This window comes from Azolla caroliniana, unplaced genomic scaffold, assembly GCF_043228905.1.
Source record: "Azolla caroliniana isolate FFs.n. ecotype wild unplaced genomic scaffold, voAzoCaro1.0.p SCAF_3, whole genome shotgun sequence".
Taxonomy (NCBI): domain Eukaryota; kingdom Viridiplantae; phylum Streptophyta; class Polypodiopsida; order Salviniales; family Salviniaceae; genus Azolla; species Azolla caroliniana.
In genome coordinates, this window is record NW_028230438.1 from 255,339 (window position 1) to 272,162 (window position 16,824).

At 40.9% G+C, this 16,824-nt stretch overlaps 2 protein-coding genes across 2 annotated transcripts; both read right to left on the reverse strand.

The window, feature by feature from the left end:
- Nucleotides 1-296: 296 nt before the first annotated feature.
- On the reverse strand, nucleotides 297-2,130 carry LOC147865699 (uncharacterized). The gene is made up of 2 exons (XM_087316032.1): nucleotides 1,760-2,130; nucleotides 297-1,321 (listed from the first exon to the last, which is right to left on the reverse strand). The coding sequence occupies exons 1-2, from the start codon at nucleotides 2,024-2,026 to the stop codon at nucleotides 740-742; spliced, it is 849 nt and encodes a 282-aa protein (XP_087172158.1). The 5' UTR covers nucleotides 2,027-2,130; the 3' UTR covers nucleotides 297-739.
- Nucleotides 2,131-13,319: 11,189 nt separating this feature from the next.
- On the reverse strand, nucleotides 13,320-14,774 carry LOC147865700 (uncharacterized). Its single transcript, XM_087317470.1, has one exon. It carries the CDS (start codon nucleotides 14,516-14,518, stop codon nucleotides 13,580-13,582), a length of 939 nt encoding a protein of 312 aa, XP_087173596.1. The 5' UTR covers nucleotides 14,519-14,774; the 3' UTR covers nucleotides 13,320-13,579.
- Between the last annotated feature and the right edge of the window lie 2,050 nt (nucleotides 14,775-16,824).

Sequence of the window (16,824 nt, forward strand, 5' to 3'; positions counted from 1 at the left end):
GAGACAATCAGTCAAAATTTCTCAAACGTAGTGGCCCCTTGATTTTCTCTTAAAACATGTTGCAACAAATTTTCCTAGCTACATACTAACTTTTGAGATTCATCCCCATTTGGGCAGAGCACATACAGAGATCAATTCATGTTACGTTACAGAAACGCGACAGAAGATTTGGGCAGATAACATACAGTGATCAAGTCATGTCAAGTTATCGAAATGCAACAGAAGAGGTCTTCTTGTTTGCCAGCAAATGAAACACATGGGGAAATTGTATCATTATAAAATATAAATTAGTATAATGTCAATCAATAATCAATCAGCAGTCACTACATTATTTTCAATGAGAAAAGAGATTCATACAAGGCATCCCCAAAAAGGGGAAGTAAAGGTGGGTGGGATCCACAGTCTTCTCTTCTCAAGAGCTACTACAACACATTTTCCCAAATAATTAAATTATAACACCACAATTATGTATCAAATATCAAACAAGGGAGCTATCTAAATAATCGTCAAACAAATGCATCCTACATACACTCGAAATTAGGTTTGCCAAATCATGCAATGTACGACTGAGCTTTCGTCATAACAGCCCCATCCTCCATGTTGCAAGCAGAGGTATAAACAAAAAAACACAAGATTAGGATAGGAGGTTGGCAAATGCTGGACTGGGACAACGGTGAGAGGCGCTTCTTCAGACACCCTAGCCCCAACATTTATTATTTACTGTGTGATTAGAATACCATCACTTATTATTGAGTGTAAGTCCATGAGAAAGTGACATGAGCAACAGTGCAGCTTGCTCATCATCTTTAGAGAAAGAGAATGATAATAATGGCTTTGGTTGCATATGCCTTTGAGAAGTCGAGCTCGGTGAGCGCAGAGCCTTGCGCTTGAAGGAAAGGTGCTTTAAAGATGGAAATAAAGGGGGGTTCTTATTTGTGACTTGTGAAGGAGTTGAACTGCTACTAGAAGGACAGCTATCTGATGCATCATCTTCTTCTTCATGGTAATCATCATCTTCATCTTCATCCTCATGCCTAATACAATGAAACTCGCCACATTGTAGATTTGTATGGTGATGCCCATGGATTTCATCATCATGATTCCAAACCCTTCCTTCATACTTGGATCCATCACTGATCATACCTGTTGGAATGATGAGAACTTCAGCACCTTGCTCCACTTTTGGCAACCCCTCGACGACAACAATAGGCCTCGTCGAAGAGATTTGTTGGGCTGCTAAGGTTTGTGGCGGAGGATGTGCAAAGTGATGCTGCCTTACATTCATCTTGCGAGCCCGGATACCACAAGCATTGCACAGAGACTGCAATCCAATTCAATACTACCTTAGCAAATTTGTGTAATCGGATGCACATTCTCCATTTTCACTATGGAAAAACATAGTGTAATCTTACACGCAGCAAGCACAACAATATTATAAGATTTAGGGAGCCTTCGCAAATCTCGTTTACTAAGCACATACGTACATCCATTCAGACGCACAAAATCTGGTTCTTTAGTAATGCATTGGGTTACTGGTGGCAAACTCCATGGGGCCCAGTAAAATTGCACAAAAGAATATTTTACAGAACCTGAGGTTAGATACATTGTAAAAATAGGGGGATGCAGAAAACATACATGCCAAAGGTGGATCATACCCTGTTCGAGTTAGTGTTATAAAATGCAAAGGTTTAAGACGTGACAACAAATTGATAGGAAGCTGAAGCTAAATTTATAAAAAAACAGAGGGAAAAGAGCATACCTTGGGACCTTGGGGGCCAGACCTCCACAACGGTGTCTTGGTTGTACCACACACGGTGCAAGCTCTGCAGGCAGCAGAGTTAATGCAGGGGTGAGAAGTTGCCCTGCTGCTGCTGCTGTTGCTACTAGTAGTAGTAGTACTACTACTACTACTACTACTAGATGCATTGAACCCATTGCAAGCAGCCACATGAGGGCAACCGTCTTCTGCGACGGTTATATTTGGCCTCGCTGGCACTGCTTGATATTGATAAGGGTTTTGCAACATGATGGGCAGAATCAGATAAAGAAAGAATTATGAATCAACGAATACCATCACAGAGAGAGAGAGAGAGAGAGAGAGAGAGAGAGAGAAGGAGGGGGGAAGGGAGAGGGAGAGGGAGAGATTGATTGAAGAATACCCAACGAAAGAAAGAACACATGGAATTGCAGCAATCAGGCGAGGTGGGTGGGAGGGGGAGGAAAAACCCTAAAACCCTAAGAAAGCAGGACAAAAGCTCGCCACACCTTTTCTTCTTTTGAGATCTCGTAAATAGAAACTAGGGGGCTCAGAGAGAAAAGGCGGCAAAAGCTGTGTGCCCTCTTGCCTGATCAGTGATGAGGCAGACGTAGGAGGGAGGGTGTGTTCTCCACGCTTTCTTTCATCATCCACCCCTAAACCCTAAACCCTAAACCGGATGGATGGATCATGGATGGACCCCTCTCTCTCGTGTGGAAGCACATGTTCAAGCCCCACCATACTCTCACCATCTCTCTCTGTAGTATCATCACATATGTATATTACACATTACCCATATTCAATGACCCAAGCTATGCCTTTCTCCCCTGATTTCACGAACCTCGCCAAAATCCTAGATGAGCATGCAAGTGTTGGAGTTCTTTGCGCGAAACGTATAGATTGATAGACAACAATGATAGACTAGAGGTCTCCATTGCTTCGACTTGTTGTGAGGACATAGAACTTTCTTTCTAGGCCCTTTTCTCTACCCTAGATTGAGTGACTCATAGAGCATACACCGACTAAGCAGCTTAGGCACTAATATTTGATAGGCTACATGTAGTTTGTAACACATATATTTTGGGTATAGAGGTCTAGCTACCTCCAATATGTTATGTATTGGGCAATAACCTTTCTCTCGAATGACACATGTTGTGTGGTTCATACATGAGTTGATAATGTACATGTTCGGATGTCTTAGTAATCAACTTCATACTTGCCTACCCACTAATGATATATTGATATGTAGTCGTGTTGTTGGATGTTAAAGAAAATTTCATGAATGGTGTGATAAGATTATTGATGAAGAGTATTAATGGAAATAAAGTCATGGTTGTTTGTTTTAATATCCTTATGAGGTGTAATATTTCTTAATCTAGATTATTGGTTATAGGCCAAATGTATACAAGGAACATGGTCACGTTTTAATTTAAGTGGAGTTGCCCTTTACTTGTTGGCAATGGATTTGTTATGTGAAGGGAACCTTTTAGGGCTTCCCACTTATAGAAATTTGCAAAAACTCTTATGTAAAAAGGGCCTTTGGCTGCCCAACTTTGGGGCTACCTTTTAGTCCTCATTCTCTCCATTTGGCATCCACTAAGAGTCACTATCCTGTTTACCTTTTCTACACTATTAATTTGTGATATAAAAATTCTAATTGAGCAATTAACTAATAGTGCATTCATATATTTCTTATGTAGTAATTGTCTATTTAATTAAAACAAACATATTTCTTAATTAGCGCAATGATTAAGTGTGTGTTAACATTAGTGTAATGATTAAACATGCCATATCTTGTACATTCCTAACCACCTATATGTCTCCAAATTCCAATAGCTTGGCAAATATCACCCATATTCTTCATGTCCATCTCATAATCTATCATGATAAACAACAATCAATATCACTTTCTCTTCCTTTTCGTGCTCCACTCTAAGTGGGTTCCCAACCCTTTTCTTCTGGTGCTTCCAAAAGGGCCATTCATGGCAAAACAACTTTCATTCCTTTTTCAAAATCTAGTGGTATTGCTAAGATAAAAAAACATTTTTTGTGATTTTGTAGAAGGTAAATTGCTTAGAAAGATTTTTGGAGTATGGGGGAAAACCAATAGATAACTCATATAGTTGGAGGTATGAACGTAGCTTTGTGGTCGTTGTGGTTGTGGTGAGGTTATAACAAGTGGTATTACCAAGGGGTTAATTTTTCTGCGTCTTCCTCAAGGGCCAAGGCCAACAACCAAGCATTTTTTACACCTAAATTTTGTTGATATTTTGTTGTAAATTGATTGATTAGGATCATCTCCTAACTTGTCTATGCTATATGTTCTCTTGGTGGATGTACAAGGCTTGTGTTGCTTCCAGTTGTGACTCCATGGTAGTGATGAGAGCCATTAACTCAAATATTTCTCCTTGGAGTTAGGGTAGTTTTATTTTATACTTTTATGAGCAAAATTCTCATTGTCTCTCTTTCTTCTATAACACTATGATGAGTTCATCGATGGTCAATATTTCGTGTTTTATGTTCTCAAACTTCTTGGTGTTTGGCTTGGACTTGCAAGAAAGCCCATGTGAGTTCAAAAATGAAGTCTTAGCATTTGCAATGGTCTGAGTGTTCCTCAAGGCATGTTTTTTGCTCCAAGTAAGCATCATGTTTGTTTTCAAATTTTGTGATCATCTTGACGAGCGCTTTACTAGGCATTGGAAGTCGCTTTCTGGATTGTTTCTTCTTCTATTCCAATGAAGTAGTGGTGGCCCATAGTTCTTATTCTAAACAGTAGTTCTACTTGGGTACACTTTTCCAAGTTGTTAGATTTTGCTAGTTCGCAATTGAGGGATTCATGTAGTCTAGTTATGGAGAGTCGATACGGGGCTTTTGTTGAGATCTTATTCATGGCCTTTTGGAGTTGGCTCACTAGGTTGGTAACAACTACATTTTGTAGGAGTGGTGGCGTTGCCATGGTTATGTGCATGTCAATGGTTATTGTAGCGACATGTCAAGTGTATTGTTGGTTGTATGGATTGGGTAGAGTGGCGCCCCACCTTTACTACAACTTATGTGGTCGTTCAAAGGAAGGTTCACGTATGGAGGCTAAAGGAAGCTTATATGGTGTTGTGTGTACTTCTTCTCTATCTAATTGTATCGTGAAAACAATCATAAGCATGATAGTTCCAAGGATCACACTTGTTTTGTTGTCTTCTCGGAGTACATTCTTTGGGTGCTTGGTAGATTGAAGAGTCGTCGGCTTAACCTCTAGATGGTTTGGGACTCCGCTATGGTTTGAGACTCTTGATTGTGTCAATGATTGTTCTATTTCTTGGATCGAGGTTGTTCATGTAGTACAAACTTCAAAGCATGCTGGATTAACACATGGGTGTTTCATCACAATGTTGCAATTCGAAAATATTGAAAGGTCAATCAAAGAGCATTGACTTCCTTTAGTTCTCATTCTTGAAAATCATGTGTGGCTTGAAGAATTAACACTCACTAGGCTTGTTGACGAGCTTCACTATTACTCAACGTATCTTCCAAATTCCAACCCAATGATACTATTTGGCAAAAGACTCTTGTTTGTTGGCATCTACTTTGCACAAATAAACTTTTGTCTATCTACTTCACACATTTTTATCATAGGCATCTTATTGATTTGGATTATTGCACAAGAAGTTTCCTACAATGTTCCAAGAAAATCATGTGTGGCTTGAAGAATTAACACTCACTAGGCTTGTTGACGAGCTTCATTATTACTCAACGTATCTTCCAAATTCCAACTCAATGATACTATTTGGCAAAAGACTCTTGTTTGTTGGCATCTACTTCGCACAAATAACCTTTTGTCTATCTACTTCACACATTTTTATCATAGGCATCTTATTGATTTGGATTATTGCACAAGAAGTTTCCTACAATGTTCCAAGAAACTCTATGAGATGTCCAAAATTTTCTCTTCATTGTATAGGGGTTTAGGGTTTTGGCAATTATTCATTTGTTATGTTTGCCAAACATTTTTGGGAACTCTCTTCTTCGTCCAAGCCATTGGTTGGAGCTGAATAGCATCACCAACAAGGTGGATCAAGCTCCAATAGCTCCAATAAACAAGGGTCACACTCGTTATTTGTGCGTGTGTGTGCACTAGCAAGTGCGGCTCAAAGAAACATTTTTACAATCAATATTATATTCTTTAACATCTACTTGGGATTTTGCACGTTTAAATGGGACAGGAACCACATATTCGATCCCATTAATCTCCGAGTAAATGATTATTTATGGTCTACACTCAGCTAAAACAACATGGTGGAGTTAGTTGCACTCTTTCCTACCTCTAATTCATGGTTCCATCACCCAACCCACTTATTTGACACCTTAGACGGATAAACTTGGTTAGAAGAGAATTAAAAATTGCGCCACCTTTCGTTCTAGTGTGCTGCTTATTTTTGGATTCTTCATTTATAAAGAGAAAAGCAACAAGAAGGGAGTGTGTCAGAATGCATAAACATAAGAAAGGCTGATTAAGAATAGTAAGGAGTAAATGTAATATAAGATGGACATCAATATGGATGCTATGCATGCTGCTTGCACTGCATTGCATCAATATGTATATGTCCGCCCGTCCATTCACTCTCTTTTTTTTAAAACTTTGACATATGTATACATATGTAGTATCAAGGAGGAGTGGAGCGTGTGTCTTTTCTTTTCTTTCTAGAAAATATAAAGGGCATTCATTAGTAATAAGTAATGTATGTATCACACTCCCAATTGACAATCAATAATGATATATATCATTGGGAGGTGGCCGGATCTTCCCCACTATAATCATCATCATCATCATCATCAACTTCTTCTTCTTCTTGCTCATGCTGGAACTGGCCAGGCGAGCCCAACGACATCTGCTCCTGTTGCTGCATTGCTGTGTTCCCAACAACCTCATATGATGATGATGATGATGATCCTGCGTTCAGCATGACCAGCTGTTGATCCTGTTGTCGTAAGACCATAGATACATATGGCAGGCTGAGAGGAGCGGCCCCCGCCCCACCATATCCTTGAGCTGCCCTCAATGTCTCAGGAAGCATCGACATCATTGAAGTGCAAGATGATCTCCTTGGTTGAATATCATCATCATCTCCTTTTGCGGCCCTGGAGGACATTGGAACAGTACCCCCATTATATGGTAAGGCCCACACTTGATGTTCATGCGAAGCAATTCCTGAGCTGGCAGAAGAAGGAGTCATTGTCGTTGGGAACATCCAGAAAGCTCCTGGCGATGGCGATGGACAGTTGCTAACCATACCTGCAGGAGGTGGTGGTGGTGCTACAGCCCACATGGCGTTCGAATGGCACTCCGCTGTGCTTTCACCACCACCACCATCACGGAATGCACCTGCAGCAGCAGCACCCACTCTCTTCTTGGAGGTTTCCACTAACATTGGATTCGACAAATGCTGATCAGATTGCACCTCCCTAGCCTTATTGAGATGATCATCCGGCAGTGACATTGGTCGCATCCTCTTCCTAATGTTGTGATCGCCGACATGATGAGAATCCATGGAAGCTTCCCTCACTGGATGGGATCTCGCATCCACCGCATTGCGGTCACGAAATGATCCATCTCGACCACGCGGATTGATAACTTGAACCCCGCAAGCTGAGCTTGTAGGTCCCATATGTAATACCATAGTGTCGTCATGGTGGTATTGATGTGTGTGGTTCCATGGGGAAAAGGATCCATTCACATTGATACTGCTTGTACCTTGGCCTCCTCCAAATGCAGATGTAGATGTAGATGTAGATGCAGGTGCAAGTGCAGATGGCAGCGACATCGTCTTAGGCTTATGGTGATATTGCAGCTTGGAAGAGATGCTGGCATTAGACATGGCACGAGTGGAGGCGCTGGAGGTCTGGAAAGAGGCAGGTGTAGTGCCCGATCCAGTGGCCGCTATCACTGCCGTTTCCGCATGATGCAGAAGCCATTCCACTGTCTCCCCATCGGATTTATGGCCCAGTTCACGCGTGAGCTGGAAAATGCGGGCAGCACAGGCGGCAGGCATCCGTATCCGGCGCCCCCTCCCGTCTACCTTGGTGTGCCGGTCCTTCGTACAGCTCCTCTTCAATACGCTACTCGCATTTCCATTTGCATTATTACCACCAGCGCTAGCAGTGCCTTGAGGAGGAGGGAGCTTGAGTATTAGCTGGTGTTCCTCCAGATTTAGCTGATGAGACCACTTTGCTGCGCTATTGATCAAGTCATTGGGTAGTGCTGCTGATGAGGATGGCGATGATGATGATAGCATTACTCCTCCATTGATGCTGGGGGTGGAACCAATATTACTGAATATAGTGTGCTTATAAGGCGTAGCAATGTAGTTGCTGTTTAAGGTGGACATGGCTAGAGATGCATCCACTTGTGAAGGAGTGGAAGGAGCAATGATGTTCGTATTACCTCCAGTTTGAGCCATGGATATATTGGACAAAGCTGATCCTCTGGTATGAAGAAGAAGAAGGGGAGTGTGTGGCTTAATATGGTCCTCCATCAGATATTGTGGTGGCAGAGAGCCTTACTGATGTAAATGAAGAAGACCTTGGAAAAGTGATCGATAGGAAGAAGAGAAGAGATGAAATGAGATGGCTGGCAGCAAGCAAGCAAGCAAGAGAGATGAATGGAACGAAAGGAAGTGCAGGTTTCTATTTCTTGTAGTCAGGGATGAAGCAGGAAAAGGAAAAAAGAAGACGTTGTTGCTGTATGTATTAATAATGGATGTGGTAAAGACCGGAACATTTACTGCTGTAATACCCACATACTGATATATACATAGAAACAAACAGAGAGAGAGAGAGAGAGAGAGGGAGAGGGAGTTGTTTCTGTTATGGTTTTGTATGAGATGATGTGTGTACAGTGGATGTATGTATGTAGGTGATGGTGATATGAGTCAGGTAAGAAAAGGAGGAGGAGGCATGGATTTTATCTATATATGCAATAATAAGAATAAAAATATACACTCTGTTTTATATGATGATGACTGACGATGGTGATGATGAGCCATCCATGGAGGGAGCGTAGTACGTGGGGGATATTGGCCATTCATTACAACAACGAATCATCTTCAAACGAATAATCTAAAAAAAGCCCGTGTCTCTGCTGAGTCTTGTGTCTCTGTGCGCCTGTTGTGTCCTGCTGTCTTTATCCTCCTCCGGGGCCTGGGCTATACATAGTAGTAGACTGTAGTAGTAGTAGTAGATGACTAACTAGTACTACAGTAGTAGTGGTAGGAGTAGTGTTCTTAGGAATATGTATCACTCACTCACTCACCCACTCGTGTGTGTGTCTTATGTATACATATGTGTATAGAGATTGATTTCCACGGGAACCCACTAGGCTCCCCCCCTCGATAGAGAGAAACACAATGGTTGCTCCCTTTACTAGGGGGGCAAATGAAACCATCTTTTCGACGATATGCCCACTGGAGCTCAAAGTATGTCATATTGTACAACACTTGAAGAACTTTTGGCCTAGTGTGCACTTTGTGTGTCGAAAGATTTGGGCGTTAGAGTTTAGTCATCTTCCCATTAAGAACATTGACTGAATTAACATCTTCATTTGGCTGACCAATTCTCCCCTCGGGGCAAATATCGTTTGAACTTTGTACAATAGAGGCCCGTAAACAAATATGGACACAAATGTGGTTTGTCCTTTGCAAGAATTCCCATGCTTTGTTTGAACCTTATATTATAGAGAGGCTTAACATACTTGAAAGGACTTCAAGAAATGTAGTACTACTTCCTTGACCAAAAATTAATATCTTGCGGCTTGGCATATTTTTTGTGTCCCGATATTTTAGGAAGATTCTTTTTATTTTATGTCCATTGGTCAATTGGCACCAGCCCCGACACTTAGCTACATGACCAAATTATTTATTTAGATCATATTGTCTAAGGGCCACGACCTACAATTATAAATGCTCTCGAAGGAGCCAACAAACTAGCTTCGTCATTACCATTTGTATGTAGTTTGTTTTAATTTTCTTTGTAGTTGTATGAACGATTAATGTCACCAATAAAGACCTTCTTTTCACAAGAGCTCAAATCATAACCTAAGTATGTAGTACTTTCTGACTCATTAAGACTACCACCATTTGGAATGGAGATGATATTGTTACATGATACATCTAAGATTGGAATATAAATGTTGAGTGCCATCACATGAGGTACACACATGTATGGAGTAGAGTTGGATAAGCATTTCACGTATGATCAATCATAAGCATCAATTGTTGTATCAAATAATGGTTTTTTTGGGGGGATTCTTTTTTTTCCATGTTTTGCATTTTGTATTTTTTACCAAAAAAACACTACTTCACATTAGTTCGCAAACATGTATTGCATTTTAATGTGACGTCTTGCCTAGAAACCTAATTCTAGTTTACTTTAAGACTTTAAAAGATCTTACGAGTGTTACTTCTAATGGCAAAGCATGTAGACAAGAATAAACTTAGTGATTCCTTGGATATGTCTACAAATAATAACCAAATAAACCTTGATTCTCAACGTTTGATAGAACCTTGAGAAACCATGACATGCCATTCATGAAATATGTATGATAAACCAATGGTTGGCTGATTGACAAACTTAATGTAAACCAATAATGTGGGCCCATTTACACTCGTTGGCTGATTGACAAACTTAATGTAAACCAATAATATAGGTTCATTTACACGCACTCATTTATGGATGGAAAGAAATGTATTCAAGATCATCAATGAATAAGAACTTTCAAAGTAGAAACATAATTTTTTTGTATAGCATTGGCTAATCTCCTTTTCAGCAATCTTATCCTTGTAGGGTCTACCACATTATTCATATTGAACTATTTAGTGGCCCTTTACAATCATGGACATACATTACGCGTGTTAACAATTTAAACAAGCCATCACATTCGCTTGTAAAACTCACACAACAAGCACTCATTTAGATTCTAGATGGAATTTGAGGATATGTCAAAGCAATAAGCATATGAGTAATAATTTTAACTTGGAAAATATTCTCGTCTCAATAGATCAAAAGTTAAAACCTTATAAAGTCTCATTGTGTACACCTCATTCATTGTTTCTTGTGTTCTTTGATCCATTGATGCTTATTACTACTTCAAAGTTCAAACCATATAGTGTGGTACCTCATAGTATTAATGAACAAAGGTTCTCTAATAACACATGTTTTCAAGAATGAAGTGGGAACCTAGTTTTGGTTGACTCTTAAAACTTCAAAGAACTTACACGTGTTGCTTCTAATGGCAAAAGCATGTGAAAAAGAATAAACTTAGTGATTCCTTGGATATATCCATACTAATAATAACCAAATAAGCCTTGATTGTCAACATCTCATAAAATCATGAGAAACTATGGCATATTGCATATGAAATATGTATGATAAACAGATGGTTGGCTGGTTGACGAACTTAATAGAAGCTATTAACATAGCTCATATACACTCACTCATTTATGGATGGAAAGAAAAGTGATCAAGCTCGCCCGTAAATAAGAACTTTCAAAGCAAAATGTTTTTAATAGCATTGGCTTTACTCATTTTCAACAATTTTATCCTTGTAGGGTCTACCACATTATTCATATTGCACTATTTGGTGGTCTTTTATAATCATACACTTAAATTACGCGTGCTAGCGACTTAAACAAACCATCACATTTAAGAACTTATGGTTGTAATGTGGCTCAATTTGGTGAATATGGATGTGTATAAAAACCTTTGCATAAAATCTTGCTATGTGAAGCCCTCACAGAACTTATATTTAAAGCCAAAACACTCAAGATGACCTCGTTCAGCCCAACTCCATAAGAACACAGTACATGATTACTTAAAGTAGGTATCGACTATAATATTGGAGTGACTATATTTTTCCACATACTGTAATGAGCTTCGAGAGAGAAATAAAACAATATACGATAGGTTTCCTATAGGTTGAATTTATTGACAAGAAGTTGTATCGATCATGTATTTTGTGTGACTAGATTGAAGTACAAATTACTAGATAAAGGTTGCTTATGGATGGTGTTGTTGAATTGGAAAGTCCATTTGTAGTTAGTTGATCAAGTGCCACATCACATCCTTGACATTGGATGGAAGAAATTGAGTGCCACCATCAAATTTTTTTGTCTTGAAAAGGTTCTCCTCTCTCCGAAGCTACTTGGGAATCAGAGACTTAGTTTCAAAAGTGCTATAGGCATAACCCTACATACCAATCGGATTAAGGGTACTGAAATTAGGCATAAAATTGGCCCATGAAGTCATGCCTATAACAAGAAGCAATTTTCAAACTTGATCATCGAGGATGAGGACTACTCTCCTTCAAGGGAGGGATAGTATGTCATAAACAAAAGTGTCATGGGACCATTCGAAATGTCCCTAGGTGTGGGCGTGGACATGTTGTGTGGACAAGGGGGTAGATATGCACAATGGCCCTTGTCCATTGGGGGGGGGGGGGGGGGTCTACATAAAGACATGTCATATGGTTAGGAGGACATGCCATAGAACTCATGCATTCGACACCTTTGTCCTCAAATGCATTGTGAACATTTATTTAAAGAGTTACTACTTGAGGCTCCCAAGGCTCCGCAACCCCCCAAGTGTCAAAGGTCTCGATCTTCTGAGATAAAAGCAAAATCGAAAACTTTTGCAAATTGTTTATTTTGACTATTATCTACGTTGGTTTTGCATGTTGCATAGCACCACAACAAACTGCTTGAATATCTACTTCCACGTTGAGCTCCATCCATGGTGTGAATTAATTTTAGAGGGGAGCGAGTCAAAAGAGGCATTGCCAAGGTAAATGAGTTACTGTTGGACTTGTGCCATCGTTTATCCTTCACGAATCCTCTCTAATTACATATGATGAGAACTGATAAGTTTGCGAATAATCACCAATTTTGCTGTTGGATGTGGCTTTAGAAATAGAAATGCATAGCTAATGAACTAAGTACTATCATGGGAAGTTCAAAAGCACTCTGGCACGCAAGTTAAAAATGTGTTTTGACACTACTAGACGCATCCATATGCGTGGTTTTTATCAATCAATGCGGCTTTGTAAACTCTTCACGGCTATTGCATAATATAATACAGATCGGTTAAGGTATTCAGATTGGCGTGGTTCGGCGCGGCATGGGTTTGATTAGGGATGCCCTCACTAGGTGAGAGGAGTCATTCATTGCCAAGGTAAAATGAAGTGTGTTGCTAGGAGGAGCTGGCTAGATATGATGTGTAAAACAAGGAAATTAGACAGACATTTGATTTGAGACTCACCACGCAATTGATTGTGCTTCTTGCAAAAAGGTTTATTAATGAACTCAGACTCTGAGCAGACATATTACGCTCTAATCATCACGTATATGTATAGTGTATACGTGTGCAGGCAAAAGAGTTAGTTCAATGGTAATTACAACAGGTACACGAATTAATTGACTATTGCAAATGGTGTACAATGTGAAGTTGAATTATAAATTCCATTGTTAGGAGGAGCAATGGTGTTTTTCACGGAAGAGATGAGCTGTGACCTCTTTGCTGGTTTCTTCAAAATGAGCACCCAATTGTTGTTAGTCATAATTAAGGGGGGGCGGGGGGGATGGGTCGTGCCTATGCCAGTGTGGACTGACTTGACTCCCTTGGATGCCTAAGTCTGCAAATGTCAATGGATTAGTTTGCTTGCTACATCGTCTGTCGCCTGCATATCTCATTTCTAGGTAATGACTTGCCCATTGATTTGAGGCTATGTCGCGGGGGCGGGGAGAGTGGAGTGGAGTGGAGTGGGAGTGGTGTGTTGATGATTTACCAGTGGACCCACAGAGAAGGCACATGGAAATCATCGTCCGGGAGAGGAGAAGCAGAAGCAGAAGCAGAAGCAGAAGGGTGTTGCACAAACTGATCATCCTGTTGTGAGAAGATGGTCTCCCAATCAATCAAGCCACTGGCAATGGCATTCAAAAGATCAGCAGGGTGCTGCTGCTGATAATGGTGACAGCCCTCCTGGGGTGGGCTGTCACAGAAGGGGGAGGAGGCAGGAGAAGGAAGCAGCAGCAGCGCGCATTGAGTAGGAAAATGTTGGTGTTGAGATTGGAACTCGAACTGGGAGGAGGAGTGAGAGGGAGAGGGAGAGGGAGAAGGAGAAGGAGAGGGGTAATGGGTATGGTGGTAAGAAGAGAAGGAATAGGAAGGGGAGGAAGGGGATTGGTATGAGGAGGAGGAGGAGGAGGAGGAGGAGGGGGAGTCTGAGAGAGGGGGAGGGGCATTTAAAGCTGAAGGGGACTGCAGTGGCGGCAGAACAGGGGAGGCGGAGGCGGCCTTTTCTTCTTTGTCTTCTTCTTGTTGGGTATGGGATTGATAAGAAGGAAAGGCGGAGGAGGTGGGCGGGGGTGAGGGTGGAGGTGGAGGGAAGCAGCCGAGGGGGACAGCGACAGCAGCTGCGGCTGCGACGGCCAGCTCCTGGATCTTGTGGGTGGGGAGACCCAAGGGGGCATACGCAGGCGGCGAGTCCGGGAAATTGAGCGTGGCGGAGGGGCCACGCAGGCATGTCACCGCCACGTCGTACGCTCTGGCCGCCTGCTCCGCCGTTAAGAAAGAGCCGAGCCACAGCCGTGTTCTGGTGTTGGGCAGCCGAATCTCAGATACCCACTTCCCCCACGACCTCATCCGTACGCCCTTGAATAGCTTCTTCTTCTGCTCCCCTCCTGTTTTCTGTTGGTACGCTCGCTGTCCTTTAGCCACCATCTTCTTCTTCTTCTTCTCCTTCCTTAATAATAATAATAATTCGCGATTGATCCGATACGGTCGATGAATGAATGGATCCTCAATTAACTGACTCTAGTGAGAGTGGTGGGAGTGGAGAAAGTACTCGGTAGGTAGGTAGTGAGACAGATTTGGGGGGAGGATCGGGGACGGATTGTAGAGCCACCTGGTTGGAGTGGATGATGATGATCGACGTATATATATATATATATACATACATACATATGTATTGATATACATAATATGCATATATGTATAGACAGTGAGTAAGTGATAATGAGAAGAAGAAGAAGAAGAAGAAGAAGAAGCGCAAAAAGAGAGAAGAGTGTGGGGGCGGGGAAGGTTTAGGGTCGTTGTCAGAGCTCCCTCCATACGAGATGAGATGGTTCTCCTTTACCTTTTCAGTGTTCACAATTCGTCACAGATGATGGAGGAGGAGGAGGATGATACCCCCTCCCCTCCCCACCCCACCCCTCTCTCTCTGTCTGTCTCTGTGTGCTTCTTTCTGTCCATGATCCAAGCCAATCCAATCAATCCATCCATTTACGGCCCTGTTCTGTGAACGAAAGAAAGAAAGGAAGGAAGAAATGGGCCATCCCCCCCCACCTCGGGCCACCTCTTTTCTCTGCTTCTTTTTGTCCTCAACACAGAGCAGAGAGAACAGAGTTAGAGACATCTGCTTTTGTTCTCTGTCGTTTTGTGTATGTGTGTGTGACGTGTCTCTGTGTCTGTCTGGATGTCCTCATTTATCATCATCCATCATAAATGATATACATATGTACATAATACATGCATACATAATTTAGCACCATGTGTTAATAATGGGTCACATCCAAAGTGCACCCTTCCTTCCTTTTAGCACCCACATGCATCCTCTCTCTCTCTTTCTCTCTACACACACACACACACACACACACACACACACACACACACACACACACACACACACACACACACACACATCTCTATCTATCTCTGGCATTTTCATCGCGACCATCATTGCGGGTTTTGTCATGTACCCTCTAATCTTATTGAGACATGTGACCTTTTGCATTCATATACATCTTCCATGTTTTCTCACGGATCGATTACAAACACATATGTAAGCTGTGAATTGTCCGTAATGAGCACAAAATGAAGTTCCAATCGATGCTCTAATATTATATTGTGCACATGCCAGCGTGCAAAATACACACATCCCCTTTGCAATCTTTTTTGAGACTACAATAGAAATGATGGTGTACATTAAAACACAAACATGAATGCATTTATATTTTGCTTTCAATGAAGTAGAGGGAAATTTCGGCCCAAGAGCTCATGTTACATGTATTATTATGTTCCAATTTATAATAAACATAACCTTTGTCTCATGGTTTTATAACTTGAAGAGCCATCATATCCATACGCTTTCTCGCTTTCTTGTATCAAATATGTGCTTTCGGGATTCCCCGACCCAACCTAAACCCTAAATTAAACTTATCAGCCACCATATCCTATGCAACATTTTGATACTCTTATAATGAAAGCAAACAGTTCTAGGACAAAACCAAATTTTTTACTAGTGACTAGACCCCCCTAGGACAAATTAATGATCGAGAACATGGATGTCTTGTTGGTAAATGTGTGTTCTGTTTAGGTGTGCATACCTTGATACGTGAGTGCTTTGTGGAGTATGTTCACTTCAATACAACATGACAAGAATTGAACTTCACATTTATGCCATCTATGTGACATGTAAACCACGAAGTCAAAGAAAGATTGTGTTAGTGAACAACAAGGGTTTAATAGGATTTAAGATCAATTTATGCTAAAAACGAAACTTTCACTATTCGTGTACCAAGAAAGGGTAGCATAATAAGCTATGAGTTAAATTCATAATTGTCATTAACAAGCCTCCAACAAGTTAAATGCATGTTTTGTGTCTTGATTTGTGGCATCTTGATTTACTACAATTAGTCAAACTTGAAACCTTCAAAATGTGAAAGGCATTTTGTTCATTCTAGTGTGAAATTCCTAAAATTCATTGTAGCGATTTACCACTGTAATTTAAATGCTAAACCTCTTGAACTCCATTCTAGCGTGCAATGGTCTTCGACCTACTGAATATCACTGCGAATTATGTATGACTTAATAAGTGTCTATACTTTTAGTGCATGTCCTCACCAAGACTAATAAAAATCCTTGACCCCCTTTTCGTACAATGGTGATTACCCACAACTTGCAAAAGTAGACATGTGCAATGTAGGTTGCATGGGGAGAGTTTTGAGCAATTTAAATTAGGACATGAA